The sequence below is a fragment of the Amphiprion ocellaris genome, chromosome 20, assembly GCF_022539595.1.
Source record: "Amphiprion ocellaris isolate individual 3 ecotype Okinawa chromosome 20, ASM2253959v1, whole genome shotgun sequence".
NCBI classification, from domain to species: domain Eukaryota; kingdom Metazoa; phylum Chordata; class Actinopteri; family Pomacentridae; genus Amphiprion; species Amphiprion ocellaris.
The window spans coordinates 11,933,031-11,948,978 of NC_072785.1; the positions used below are offsets into that span (position 1 = coordinate 11,933,031).

General features: G+C 41.8%; 1 protein-coding gene across 1 annotated transcript in view; it reads left to right on the forward strand.

The window, feature by feature from the left end:
• pacrg (PARK2 co-regulated) overlaps positions 1-15,948 on the forward strand; it is a 145,706-nt gene that overhangs the window by 69,390 nt on the left and 60,368 nt on the right. Inside the window, exons 3-4 of the mRNA XM_023277459.3 lie at positions 3,292-3,463; positions 11,053-11,202. Coding sequence (XP_023133227.1) covers positions 3,292-3,463; positions 11,053-11,202 — 322 coding nt within the window. The remainder of the gene's footprint in view (positions 1-3,291; positions 3,464-11,052; positions 11,203-15,948) is intronic.

The following is a 15,948-nucleotide window of genomic DNA, read 5'->3' on the forward strand; positions in this document are numbered from 1 at the left end:
CCTCTAAAGCACTCTCCCAGGTGGACTTTTTTAGAAGACTGCTGGCAGAACACAGTTTGGTGGACCCACTCCTTTGGGGAAGGTCTCATGTTTGTAGTCTATATTGCAGTCTTTTGTATGAATGTTGTCATTGTTTTTGAGGCGTTCATACTTTTTACAATTATGATGAGCCATGCAAAGAGGATTTGGCTCAATGAATGCACAGTTGTATAAGAATATGGAGATGGGGATGAGAGGAGAACTTTGGCATCTAGAATGTTAGATCAGGAGGACAGAACCCATGCTGTCGCTGTGGTAGCCACTTTCACTCACAAATTAATAGTCAAACTGCAGTTTTATTTAATGAGAAGGGTCAGCTTGTTCTCTACATCACATCGACAGAGTCCACTTTAGTTACCTCAGGAGCAAACTCCCTTTTTTCTTCCCTCATTCTCTCTGTTGCTTCCACACTGTACCTTATCCTGTTGTACAGCTTCTGTCTAATTTTAGCCCTCGAATTTTTCACAGAATGACTCACACAACTCTGGCAAACAGCCTAATGGCTTATCACATTTGTGCATACTCAGGTTACATATGGATTCGCGTTTGTACAGACGTATATCCATCCACCTGCACATGGATTCATACACCCCAACCAAAATCCCATCCAGGTATTATGTATTTAAAGTGGCAACCTGCTGTTTTTGTTCCTCCTGGTCTCCTGTATGCCTGTCAGGGGCCTCTGGTACTGTTGTGTAATGAACAGAGGCTCTCCTCACACTCGCTCCTGGTCTGCTTCTGTTGCTGTGTGTCTGCTGTTGCAGCGCTGACCAGAGGAGACACGCAGGCCTGAGTCCCAGGGCTAATTGCTGCTACCGGGCTGATAGTCTTTCTGTGCTCCACTCTCATTGACTCCCCGGACTCCAGGGGGATTCCCACAGGCACCCAAAGACAAACAAACCTGGGCGGACAATCAATAACGGATGCAAGAGTTACCGCTCAGCGCAGTTGCTGATTAAGATTCTCCACAAGTATGTGTGTGTGTGTGTGTGTGTGTGTGTGCTTTGTAAGAGCGTGAGCATGTGAAAGTGTTTGCTGATTGTCCCCACTCTGTCAGTGCTAACTGGAATCTTCAGTCAGTCCCTAAGTGCTTGTTTATGTGATTTTGATGATGAGAGTTCAGAGTCATCGTCACATCACATTAATGCTCCCAGGTAATTATTATCCTGCAAACATCTAAGGTTCACAACATGGTAGGTAGGATCATGTCAGTGTCTGAATGTGAGATCATGTAATAATGCACCAAAGGTAAAGAAATAACATTTTTTTCTTGTTTTTCTTGGTAGTTAATTTCTATGGCAGTGAAGACATTCATCATATCAGTACATTCAAATAAGAAAGAAAATATTACTCACTTTAAACCTCTCTATTGCTTGATAAAGAGAAAAATATACAAGGCCATGATAACATAATATACACACACATACACTATACATGCACACATTGAACATTTCAACATAGAATTAAATGACATGGCAATGCCTCAGTTTTAACTTAATACATGTCTTTCATTCTAATGTTATTTCCTCCGGCAGATTTATGATATTTCTAATTTAGATGCATCTTACTCACAATATTAAAGAAGTATGAGAAATACTTCCATGATTGCAATTCTGTACGCTGCCTTTATTCAACAGCAGAGGAATATTAATTCCAGATCTAACAAAGCAGCTCATTGCCTGACTATCCCTTTGCTCCACTGACTGCCACTGGCCAGCGAGTAGTGCAGTCCTGTAAGTGTCATCTCGTCTCCCCTCACCCTCTCCAGCCCTCCCCTCCCTCTCCACCCTTTCTCTCCGGGTCTCGTGTTTGCTTTTGTTCTCGTCTCCAGTCGGCCTGACTCACAACGATGATCTTGACCAAGCGCAGGGAAAGGTCAAGGTTGGCCGGCAAATTGCCTCAAAGCAATCAGCCTTGTCTCTGTGCGCTAACAGTGCGAGCTCTCCGTCGCCGTCGTCATCTTGCCATCTCTCCATCTTTAGTCTCTCCTCCTCTATCTTAGTGTTTACCCGAGGGGGGAAGACGTGTGTCAGCGAGGATTGGCAGCAGGAATGTGTATGTGTGTGTCGGGGAGGGGGGTCTGCCCTGCTTTGAAATCTGGGCTCTGACCAGCGAGGGGCGACAGCTAGGGACTTGAAAGCACACAGTGTCACTGCCTGGGTGACATTTCAGCACAGAGCAGTATGATCCAGCAGGGTGCTTGTGTGTGTCGGTATATATATGTGAATATGAGTGTGTGTGTGGACAAGACATACACTCCTCCTGGCTTCAAGCTGTCCTCTAGTCCTCAAGTACAACTGGCAGCTGGGAGGTGTTTGCCTGTGCACCAAAGGGATTACCTTTCATTACATAAAAAAAACAGAATAGCCCCTTCAACCTCTAACTCAACAATAGTGCCATTGGGATGCACCGATACCTCCCCATGTATATAAATACACACTCTGTAACTGGATCCAGCGCACAGATACTCCATGAGCCGCAGCCGCATGTAGTATTTCATGTGATTTCCAGAACACACATACACATGCGCTTACTAGGTGGCTCAAGGACAACCTCCTTCGGATCAGCTGTGCATTCCAGCCCAGTGTGCCTGAGTGGCTCTCCTCTGATGGCTTCTCGCACATGAAAGGCCTCACTTTAATGTGTCACGGAGTACCCACACACTCAGCCAAACAACATCAAAGTCCGTCCGTGGCCTGTAGCTGGACCAATGTCTTCATCTGCCGCCTGATTGTGTCTGCATGAGCCTCTCTGTCTGTCCTGTAAATGGTGTAAACAGGTGTTAACATGTCAGCCCACATGCCGCTGTGTCATGATCTCCCGAACAGCTGTCCTCTACCATTGTGTGTGAGTACGTGTACATATGTGTTTAGGGTTATAAATGGCTGCACGAGGAGCTTTAGCTCTAGATTTTGTGCAAAGCCAAGGACAAACAAAGAGAAAGGGCATGGGATGAGAGAAGGCTTCATGGCAATGAAACTGATAGCAGATAGCAATAACTGGTTTTCTGCAAAAACACATGAGATTCTGCTCACACTGCATTTGTGTGTGTGTGTGTGTATGTGTGTGTGTGTTCTTTGTGATTGTATGCACAGATATGGACGTGAATGACAGCTTGAAGGTGATTGAGTAGGTAGGGAGAGAGACTGTTAAGACAAAAAGTCTTCCTATTTTTGTCTTTTTTCCACTCTCCTAGGATTACAGAAGCACCTAACCATCCCTAATCATGTAAATGCACATTTCTGTCCTCAGGTGGACATTGAGACACTGGACTACCACCACTACCTCCCACTGTTCTTTCATGGTTTGTGTGAGACTGCTCATCCATACGAGTTCTTCGCCCGCCAGGGAATCCATGACATGCTGGACCACGGAGGCTCCAAAATCCTGCCTGTCCTTCCCCAGCTCATCGTCCCCATCAAGAGTAAGTCTGCGAGGGTGTCTGCACTCACGGTTTACCAATCACACAAAACCGAGCTCCTCTCCCAAGTGACCCTGTGTGTTTATTGATGTCACTTTGCCTGGACTGTGTTTTCCGTCGTGTGAAATGTGTAGCTATCTTGACACAAATCAAATACAATTAGATTATTGTTAAAAATGTTGCTTTGGAGCTCTAAAGATAATTGTAAAGCTGTACAGTGCAAAGGAGAGAGAAGGTGAAAGATGAAATGTATGCATTTCAAAAATAGAATTTGATTATTATTATGATTATATTTTTTCCGCACTCTAACATGAGATGCAATCACACAGCACTATTACGTGCAGCAATTTTCAGCGATTAAAATACAGCAGCTATTCAATTAACTTTGTCAACAAAATGTCCCCACTATCTTCATCATCATTTGCATTATTTTTGCCTTTGTAAATATTATTACTATTTTATGAGTGATTGACAACCACGTAATCTTCACAGACTGTAATTGCAGCCTCAATAAATATTTTTGCATGGCATTATTTCATTATTCACTATTTTCATGACAGCATCATTAGTTTCTGATCTCTGTTTGCTGACAAATCCCAAGACTCCAATGCATTCCCTGCTGCTGATAGTGGATCTATCTTCTGCCTAAGATAAATAGGAGGCTAATAACACAGTCAAATTCAATTCAGTTTTATTGATATAAAACGCCAAATCATAGCATACTATAAGACATGTCAAGGGCCTCAACATAGTGAGGCCAAGATTTTACTTGTGGGTACAAATTGTTTAAGGCGCAAGTAACATGAGACATCCCGAAGAATGTCCTAATTTTCTGAAATTGTCTTTAAAATAACTTAATAAAAGGACAGTCTCATCACTATTGAATTAAGTAACTGTCAATCTGCACCAAAATCTATCTTTATTTTTTCAAAATATTACCATTTCTTTGACAAATTACATAAAAATACTTTCTTAATCCCTTCTCAGAATATAAAGCCTTGGCAATGGGGCGCAACAAAAAATAGAACACCGTGCTCTTCCAGAAAAAGACTCACCTGTCTTACAGTCTAATACTCCAGCTGATTCTAACGTTACCATACAACCGGTCCTGGTGTGACATCCTAATTTGGTTCCTCAGTCATACTGTTCCTATTATTACATTAACACTCGGGGCGAAGCGTCCTTGTTTTTGCATTTGCCAGAAGAAGTCGGATCTAAAAGCACACCTGATAATCTGCCACGAATGCGGTGACATGCTACATTTAACTGTGTCACCGCACTGTGCCTCCTTACCTTTCCACACTGACACGTTTCCACACACACACACACACACACACACAAGTTGGCAGATGGAGGTGGGCGGAAAGGTCGTGTCTCTCAGGGCGAAGTGGTCTGCGACTTCAAAAATAGACATCAGAATTCACAGCGATGTGGACAGGAAAGTGTTTCATGTGGGGCGAGTACCGGGAAAACCAGAGGAGTTCGTAAGAATGTGTGGCTTTTGTTAGGAAAATTTTGCCACACACACACACACACACACACACACACACACACACACACACACACACACACACACACACACACACACACACACACACACACACACACAAGCTGTCTTTTGTTTGGCGCCACTGCCAAGTGGAGTGTCAGTTTCAAAGTGGGAGCCTTTAAGTGGCGCCCAGTGAGCCTGCGGTAGTGTTCATGTCATGGGCAGTTGGCTGGTGGTGTGTATGTGAAGTGTGTGTATGTGTATGTGTTTCTTGTTGATGTGTGGGTGTTGGATGTCTGTGGAGGCAGAGGGGCGTAACGGCCAACACTAGGCAGGGCTGTTGGAGACACTGAGACACGGTGACAGACTGACCCTGGCATGAAGTCGCACTGAGCCACACTGCAAGGTCTTAACCAGGACACATAATACCGTGTAACATATCTAAAGTCTGCTGTGTGCACTGGTACTGCTTTTTTAAACCGACTTTTTCATACAAGCTTCCTTTATTTTGAAAATACTAGGAATAAAGCAATAATTTAGTGAAATTACCTTTTAAATTCCATCATTTCCATGCTATCCCAGTGCATTCGCATAATTTATCTGCATCTTTTTATACACAGTTTAAATATTTGCATGGCCCAATGTCTGTTTTGACCTTTATCAAGAATTACTCATTTTACATTACACACAGAGCAACTGAGATACTTACTAACTCCAAAGCTATTTCATAAGTTCAAACCCCTCAGCAGTTTTGGTCGTTTGCCTTTGGGAAGCCAGACCAAAGGTGATGGTTATGCTCCTCATGAAAACACACACTTCGCCCTGATAATGGAATTTTAAATGGCCTGCTCCTTATTAACTTTTTGGTTTATTAAAAATCAGGCCTGTTTCCCCCATCCACAAGGCAAAGCCGCCAGTCCGTGTCTCTGATGCAGATTAATTACTTTTCTATGGAGTAGAGGAGAAGAAGGGATGGCAGAAAGAGGAAGAAAGTAAAAAGCCGTCTGCAGTTTAAAAATGGCAAGATATATATTTTTCTCCTCTGACGCTAATACATCTTCAGTGTGGCTGGCAGGCTCTTATCTGCAGAGCGACTGAGCCACGTCAGGCCCTGGTGAATTTTGATGATGACTGCAGGTCACCCAATGAGAATACACAATGAGGAATGCTCTGGCTGACATTATGCTCTAAGGCCTTGTCCTCAGTGACTTAAAGACTGAACTCTTTCCTACTGAACACCATGTTCCCTTCAGCCTGCTTTGGGGAAGGCTGCTATAAAGCTGGGAAAAAGCAACACTTGAAAATAAAAATACACATTTGTAGGATTTAATACATTTATTAGGTTATGATGCATTTTAGATGTTTCTAGAAGCAACCACATTGCTCGTTTTGTAATAAAGTACTAATATCTAAGTAAAGACATACAGATGATTCTTTTCAGGCCAAGCACTACCTAAGTGATTTGAGAGGAAGCGTTCCTGAAATGCTGTTGTTTCGGTTCTTCCTTAAATAGGGAGGAGGATTCAGAGCCATGCCTGCTTTGAGCCTCACTTGATTGGCATAACATTTGTTCAGCTTTGAGCCAAAATGAGACTTTCATCACAAGGAGATCCTAAGTTACACCTCTGCACAGGAACATCTTCCCCTGATCTGAAAGGTGTATTTATACACTGAGTGAGAACATTTCGCTACTAAACTCTGCGAGGTGTCACCCAGCCTCTGACATTTCACAAGAAAACACAATACAAGGTCACAATTGTTTTATTTTCACACTGAATATGAAAGAGGTCCAAGCATGAACGGATGATTACGTTATTCAGATTTGTCCCAACACAGGTTTTAAACCGGCATTAATATATCAGGCCTTCGGCTGCCTTCCTCCTCGCTCTTTTAATTTTTTTCTTTCCTTTTTTTTTTCTTCTTCTTGCAAGGCGAGAGTGCCGATGAATAATTGAACAGTCCCGCGGTCCAAATGTCACAGCAGGGAAAATTGTTTGCGCTGGCTGGTAATTAGAATTTCATTGTTTGTTATGTAGGTTTGAAATTCCTGTCATTCCACATTCCACCTTATCTTGGTGATGGCAGATATCTCGGCGCTTGTCTATCTGGGGAGACACTAAGGCAGAGATGGAGAGATGGCATAACACACAATGCATTTGCTCATTCAGCATAATCCAGGTCCTCTGTTCAGACTCACACACACACAAAGTCATTTCTACGCAAACTTCTCTCAGGCTGACACAAAACAGTAGTTCTGGTTTAATTAGTCATTTTGTCACATAAATATGCAAAAAATATTAACACAACGTGCAACCTTTTTAGCCTCTTGTTGTTTTTATGACTCTTCAGCATTGTGTAACTGTTGCCGCTGCCATGTTCAGCACTGCTTGTGCTCATGACTGAGGCTGACATTTTGTCTCATTGCTTTTAATCTGTTTGTGTCGGAATGCGTGTGTGCATGCGTCCTTTGTGATTGAGTGTGCAATGTGTGACTGGTGTGTGTGTGTGTGTGTGTTTATTGTACATGTGAATGCTTGTGCCTGCTTCGTATTTGCATATGAGCTGTTTTAGCACTGGGTGATGCAGTGTGCTGTTCTCTTGGTGCTCAAACTGTCGCACACAATGTTTTAGGGTTGTTATTCTCTTTGTCTCGCAGTTATTCTTCTGTCAGATTGAAAATGGTACTAAGAATGTGTATTGTTATAATGTCACTGAATTTTTTAGTCTTACTAATTAGTTTGGTACTTTATTGGTACATTTGTTGAGTCCAGCATTGTGTCAAGAGTTTCCATGACCTTAAAATTCACCCTATTTGTCTGGAATGGTAGTTTTGTGCCTGCCACATGGCGCCCAGTTAAATTCAGAGACAGAAACTTGTGGAAATTGCATTCAAATGAGTCACCACAAAGTGAACTGTCGGTGTTTCAGTGGAAAATTAGTTGCAGAACTGCTGCTAAAAGCAGACATCTCAGAACTTCTTTGCTTGAATCTCATGCAGAGTCATTGGGTGGAAAAATAGAGACAACTAAAGACTTGTGCCACTAATACAAAATATTGTCTCAAAATGAAGCAACAGTAAATGCATTCAAACCAGAACTGAAAATTGAAGTGTAATGTGTTGTCACAATCACCATGAATGGGAAAACAAACACATCATATTTGTATTTCCAGACTTATATGAGGTGTCAACAAGTCCAACAGTCATGCAAAGACAAGCACATATTAATCATAAACTGACGCTTCTCAAACACCAAAAACAGAAGTTTTTGATCAGCTTTGCTAAATTAGAAATCTTCAACTCATTCATTGTCTTTAGGGGCAATTTACAGGTTTAAAATACTCCCCCACCCTCATTTTCTAGTGTTTTTTTTCTTTTTTTTGACAGATTGCAAATCTGCTTCATTCAGCTTTTTGATTTCAGGTGATTACAGTTTAATTTTCCTCAGCAAGTGCCAGGTGTCTTGTTCATTCTCTTGATCTTTTTATCTCTATTTCTTTCTCTGTATTTCTCCCACTTACACAGATTTTTTTCTGATTTCTAGTGCAAGTGCACATCTAGTGGAAATCAAAAGACTTTATCATGAAGGACAATCTAAAAACTTGTGCCACAAATAGAGAGCAACGCTACAAACAAGTAAATGCATTTACACCACCCTTGTATGGGTGATTCTTAAATGAACTGTTATCCAAAGCTTCTTTATATTCCTTGAAAATGTTTTAACTAAACCTAACATTCTTTTATTTTTTGGTGATTTGAGGACAGTGAAAAGAAATGTCAACACAACACTGACATGTCATCACTATTTAAAGACCCCCTGTGATGATTTTTACCTTGTCAACATGTCGATATGGTGGTTTTTTTTTTTTTTGTTTTTTTTTTAATGCAAAAAGATACATCATTAGCGAAATCGGCAGTCAGTGCCAGGGCTGTCTACCTTGTCTACCTTGAAGCTGCTCTGCACTGATGAAAGTCTCAAAAACATAGATTCACTCTTCTGGGGTTTTATTCGTAACCAATTAAGGGGAAAAAAACTGTCTTGTCAGTCTTGTCAGCTTGTTAAGTGGGACTTTCTGTATCTGTATATTACTCCAGTATTGAAACTATCTTTTGTTTTGCGTAGTTTTAAAGCATTTCAGCAGAGAAGGTGAGCTAGTGTGCTCAAGCTGCAGCATGGAAAAGCAATGGTGTAGAGTTACATATAAGCAATTTTAAGGAAATTTTCAATCTCATGGAGAAAAAAAGTGTAACTTTTACACACAGTTTAGTTTTTAGAGGTTTAATCAATGACCGTAGAGTGACTTTATGATGAACTCGTCAACAAACACTAACTTATTTACACACTGCAGTGATGGAGTAGCGTGCCACTCATTTACAGTTATATTTCTTGCTGTCTAGCAAAGGCAAGTGCAATATTCATTCTCTTTTAGTTCTGCTTTTGGTCTCTACCAACCCCAACAGGGAATAGCAGAGACTTGCTGCAGCTATAAAGCTCTGTAAAGCTGAGAGGCTTCAGAGCCTGTCATTAGAATATGGTCTTTTTTCTCGATAACAAAAATTGATCTCCAGCAGCAGTTTATTATTATCTCAGAAAGAAGCTTAGTTACCTCTAGGTATCCCAGACAGAGAACTATGACGGCAGTTGAAGTCTGTTGAGGTCAAACCGAGCTTTTCTGGTAATTCATGTAGACTGAAAAGGCACTTCAGCTAATGAGTTGCCTATGCCTTGGAGTTGCTTGTGAAAACAAAAACTTTATTGCACTCGAGTGTTATCATCATCAACAAAAACGAAGAGAAATTTTTAAATTTGTCCAGCCTTGTCTGATGTGTCCATTGGCTGACATTTGTTCTGTGAGAGTTAATATGACCACAACTCCTCAACATTCCACACTTGACAAGCATCAGGAAAGTACAAGTGATCCACAAAGTGAAGCTTCTCAAGCATCACAACAAAACCTGTTGCAACAGATTTTATCAGTCCAACTTCATTTTTAGCTCGTTTATTGGCTCTTTATCTTCTCTCAAATTTCAGCTTTAAATACCTTTAAGTGGCCATTTCTAGCATATTTTGCCACATTAAAAGTGTGCTTTATTCACCTTTTTGATTTCGTATGATTAGTTTATTTTTCCTCTTCAGGTGCCACATCTCTTACTGATTTTTTTTCTCATTTTCTAAGCCTCTCTCTCACTTCATGCAGATTTTCCTGATTTCCATCAACTACAGGCTCTGTATATCTGCTCACACTGCAGCTGTTTTCTTAGTTTTTGACTCTTTCTTTTGAAATGTTTTTTTTTTTCTTTTTATGCTTTTTATATTTGTTGTTGTATATGCTTACCGGCAAAGTAGTGATGGCATCCCCCTCCTCTTTTTGTGGCAGTACGCACCAAATGTGTGTGGAATGCTGTTTTAAACTCCACAAAGAGAATCAACAGCACACATGCAGATTCTCACATAAAAACTACATCGACTCAAATAAACAAAAAGTAGAAAAATGTGTGTTTGTTGATAATCACAAGTTGTTTTCTAACCCTTTGCTGTCTCTGTCTGTCACATCTCTTTATCTCTATTTCTGACATTTAGTTTTTTGTTGTTTTCCCTCCGTTCCCTCTTCCCCTCTATATATATATTTAGTCTCTCTTGATCTCTCCCACCCTCCGTCTCTCCCACCATCACTCCCTTTTGTTCTCTCTATCAGTGGAGGATGGAGTTAAGTGCAGCTGTAGGCCAAATAGCCCCATGATTGGCTCTCACTTACTCCTGCCTCCTCAGTGCATTTGAAATCACTGATTGCAGACAAGCTAGTCTAAATCAAAGCCCCAGCTATAAAGGAAATGCTGTGTGTGTGTGGAGGTTAAGATTTAGGTGTATTTTGTGTGTGTCTGCTGAAGCCACTCTTATGTGCCGTATAATTTTTGACATCTGAATCATTCTACATTTACTGTACCGCCACCATTCTGAACAAACAACCAGTAAACTACTTTACAGCCAAGAAGCCGTTTCATAAAAACTGACAGACTGTTTGTCCTTGCGGACCTTTTGAACTGATATCTAATTTCATCCTGGCCTTGATTCCTTACGTTTGATGTTTATCTTTACCCCCCCAGATGCCCTGAACACCAGGAACAATCAGGTGATGTGCACCACCATGAAAGTCCTGCAGCATCTGGTGACGTCTGGAGACAAGATGGGGGAGGCTCTGGTGCCGTACTTCAGACAGATCCTTCCCGTTTTCAACCTCTTCAAGAACAAGAACAGTGAGTTCCAGTCATGCAAACTGATGAGCGTTCATTCACGGGCAGATGGCGTGGAACGCGTGTCTTTTGTGCTTTTGTGGAGCAGGTAGCTCGTCTTTTTTTTTTTTGTATATTCATGTGAAGTGAGCAGGTTATGTTAAAACTGTGATTGGATAAAACAAGGTCCTGGGAAATTAGTTTTTTTTTTTAATTTAATTGTATGTCTAGCGATTTCCAGGAGGAAAGCATCCCTGCTTTTTGCTTATACTTTTTTTTTTTTTAACTTTTTCTCCCTCGACTTCAGCATCCACTTGACAGAGAAGCTCCATTTTGTCTTTTCTGCTGTCAGTCGAGCTGCATTGTGCGGCACTGTTTAGGGGGAGACTTTGTCCTTGCTCTCTCTGAAAGCCTCTACCTGGGTGACACCAGGACCTGGGGAGATTGGCATCAGATAGGCAGGGCTCTTTGTGTGGCTGTGTCAAAGCACTTAGCATGGTGTGACATGATGTGGGCCCATTGAAGGCTTAGAGGCACAACTGGCCCCAAACAGCACACAGTCAGTCGAATGTGGAGAGTGACATTGTGAATCAATCATTTAAACACAAGCTTTAACAGGAGAAAACACAAGGCTTTAGTCTCTTAATCAATATCCAATTTGAATCTCTTGTCTCTTTAATTCGTTTACATTATCTGTTACTATTTGCTGAAGTCTGAAAAAAAGGAAGGAGAAAGCCAGAAGAGATAGCAGGGAAAGACAAAGGACGGAAAAGAAAAGCCTTCCTTATTAGCGTATGGCCTTATGCAAATCTCCTCTGTAAATTAGCTGTCAATTCAATCCCCTAAACCGCTTTGAAGCCCAAGTTTCTCCGCCACAGCGCAAGCTCAGGAGTTGGCCGGTGAACCCCACCAGGAAGAGTTTCATCTCTGTTTGGTAGTTACCGTGCCGGCCCGTCTACCTGCCTGCCCGCTTGTCTGTCCTCCTCTGGTGAGCACTGATTAAACCTCAGCCAACCTCTCACCTGGCAGACGTCCCTGCTATTGACCTCTCCCTGAGAGACCAGTCTGGGCCAGAGAGGGTCCATACAGCTGCCAAAGCACAGGACCCAATCTGCTAAACAAGAACAGTGCTTCCTGCTCAGCAATTTGTAGGCATCCAGTAGACTTTCTCTCCTGTAAAGTCTGACCAAAGTTGATGCTGAAAATGAAACGTAAAGCACGTCCATGTAAGTAAACGTCTATATGGGTTTGTCAATAATTTCATTGTGTTTTCTCATCTCCGTCTGAGGCCTCGGTGTTAGATGAGCTGTCAGTTCATGTTCTACTCCACCCACTCCCTGCTAACAGAGAAAGATACGACTTCAAATACAGAGAATAGATGCTTTTTCTTTTTGGGGAACAAACACTGTGTGAACTAGCACTCTCTGTTCTTTCTCTCTAATGCACAAATATTTTGGGGTTGTTGTTCCCTCACAGACTTTCTCTGTATCTCTGTGTGTCTTTGTCTCTTCTGTTTTATGTCTTGTTTACATCGATATAAGAGCTTTCATTGAAGTCCATCTATTATCTAATATGGCTTATATACACCTCCAAGTCCATCCCACGCTCAGTCGGCCGTCTCAACCAGAGCCAGCATGCAGCCTCTAGCAGACAGGCGCAATCATTGTGCTTAACACAGTAGAAGACACAGAGGACTGTCTAGTAGTGTGTGGTAACATCTCCCTTTGGCTCTCCCACACTGTAGCACACAGAGCTTGCATGGCATCCCTCTTATCTCCTGAACCACAACGGGGCCACTGTCCGGTATTTGCCAAGTGTGTGTGCGTCTACATTTGTGTACATCTGTCATGAATAGATCTGTTGTGTCCCATATGCAGCTGTTGGCTTCAGCACAGATGAGGGCCCCAGCTTTCTGTATCCATCGCTCCCTGTTCGCTGTTGTTGTCGCCGGGCTGCCAGCCTTGGGCGCACAATGCTCCACTAGACATCTACGACATGCTCACATATATACAGACACACACTTATACCATCACACACTGTCCCAGTTGAGGCTACACAACCTGACTCTGTGCCTGTCTCCCCAGTTGTTGGAGCTGTGAATCAATAGGCTGACAGCCACTGCTGCAGGGTCAGGGCTACAGTTAGATATCACCAGCATCTCATCATGGGACAGATCCCCCAGGCTGTGTTCACACGCTCCCGTTGTGTCGCTCCCACTCTGAGACAGGGCTGTGACCTGTTAAATTGGTCTGTATACGGGCCTTATCTGAGCCATTTTTCCAAGGTCAGAGCTGGAACTTAACAGCCATCTCCAAAATGGACCCTGGGGTATCCGTTCACTCAGACAGAACACTGGACCTCTGACCAGAAGAGCAGAGTCACAACCCACATGTTCAGCCTTTTCAGAATCCGGGTCTCTGAAGGACTGGCTCCATTGTTCAATGAGAAAAAAATCTGACTGTTTAACTCCAGGCAGCTGGCTGCCATTATTTCCACTGTCACAGTAATGCGTCATTTTGAAGTGCACAATAATGAGCGATCACATAGTATCACCGTTCTTGATGTACCCCTTTGTCTCCTGAATCAGCTCTCTCAGCTTTTGTTTGCTTTGTGCCTTTTGTGCATCAACTGTTGGTTGTGTATACGTGCGTGGCGGGTGTGTTTATGAGAGGCAGTGTTGGGGACGGTGAAGGAATTCCTCCAAAATGATTTGCACGGCTCTCTTGTTTGCTTGCTGTGATGAATCTTTTCCCTAATGAAATGCAACAACGCTCCTTAAGAAGGAGAAATGTGCTCTGTCATCCAGCAAATTCCTGTTCTGAGATGCAAGGAGAGGAATCATCTACTCTACTGTACTGTTCGTCACATCAGGAAGACACAGAGAGAAGTTTTGTAAGCCAGTGGAGTAAACTACACAGAAAATACTCTGGAGTTGTGAGCAGGGAACAAATGGTTGCCAATACTAACCTTGTTTAGTAGATCAAGTAACAACTACATGTGACAGTAAATAAAGATTCTTTATCAGTATGTGTTTTACATATTTTTTTAATCTGCATTTGGAAGTTAGGCATTAGAAAAAACATAATGGAAACTGCAGTGTTTGAAAAAGTGTCTCCAATTTTGCAAAGAAGTGCTTTTTGACTTTTTAAAAAATGTGCGTGATTACTCTGCCAAGGAATACGGCAAAGTTATGTGACGATCAGTGTACGGTTGTCCAACTGTCTGTCTGTCTGTCTGTCTGTCTGTCTTTCCATTCGCGATATTACTCAAAAACGGATTTGAATGAAGTTTTCAGGCAAGGTCAGAAATGACACAAGGATCAAGCGATTAGCTTTGGGCAGTGATGCGGCTTATAGTCTGGATCAACAGATTTGTTTAAGATTTCTGTATCATTGTGAGATAGTGGCACGGTGTCACTGTAACTATGGCTACAAGTGAACACTACTCAGCTGCCTGCTGAAGATCACATGATTGCAATCTACAACAAATCCACCGCTGTGGACTTATCGGGACTTCTCCGTCAGAAATGATACAACAACTGAGCAGCCTTGACAGAGTGCTGCCCTCTCTGAGTGCTTTTCTTGTTCTGGATGGAAACACCTTTTTCAAATAATTCCTGAAGTAGCAAACATTTAACTCACATCATGATCAGCTGTTTCCACTTTTCTTGTTGTATTCATCTCCAGACAGCGTGAAACATTTCCTGAAGTCTTATATCCATTTTTCTTTTGTAGATTGCCAATGTTTTGTTTGTTTCTTTTCCTTCTTTGAGTTTTTTTTTAGCAATTGGCAAACAACTAGTTTTGTTTCCAGCTTCTTCTATTCTCTTCATTCCAGTCATGTGTGACACAACCTATTTCTGATGGCATATTTAGCCAAGTTTTTTTGCTCCAAACTACATGTTACTATCGAAACAAGCCTATTTCACTTTATTCTGTTTTGACATTTCAAAAGTTTGATTCAAATTCACTTTGCAATTATCTGGAATCATGACTGTCTTTCATGAAATGTTCCCGCTTTTTTCACCTTTAGTTATGTTACTTTATATAAATCTCATCCTAATGAGTTGAATTAAGGTTATACAATTTTTAACTGATAACAAAAACATTGTCTTCCAATCAAGTTTAAATTTTAAAGAATCAATATACATTAATTACTGCCAGTGAAACATTTTTTTCTGCTTTTTAGCCAACACACGATACACTACATTGTTGTTTTTATCTGATATTGCCCAATGCTTTCTGTTATGATACAAGGAAATGCCACCCTGAGCAGCACACTGACAATAACTTGAAACTCATCACTGATCAAGGATAAGGCTCCGGGAATTTTTTTTTGTTTCCTTCATTCAATTTCCTTGTTTCATAGAGGACACAATTGCAGTATAAATAGCCATACAAGAGGAAGTCGTTTATGGCATCTCAAGACTCAACATTGCCGTGTATTGTGTCTGCATGTGGTTGATGTTTGTCTGGAAGGCTCTCGCCGCATTTGTTTGACCCTACATGGTAGCATTGTTGTCGTTGCTCTGATAATTTTCTTCGCTTATCTCCAAAGTGTAGGTCCTTAAACACCTATTCATCACTGACAAACACTCTCTCACACACACACGCACATGCAAACACACATTCACGCACTCATACGTTGCTCACACGCGGCAGTGATCTGGTTCATTTGGCCTCTTTTATCTTGCTGCTAGGAATGTGGCCAGCTTTGATAAGGTCTCAAAAACTGTGCATTGCTGAGCCTAGACACACACACACACACACA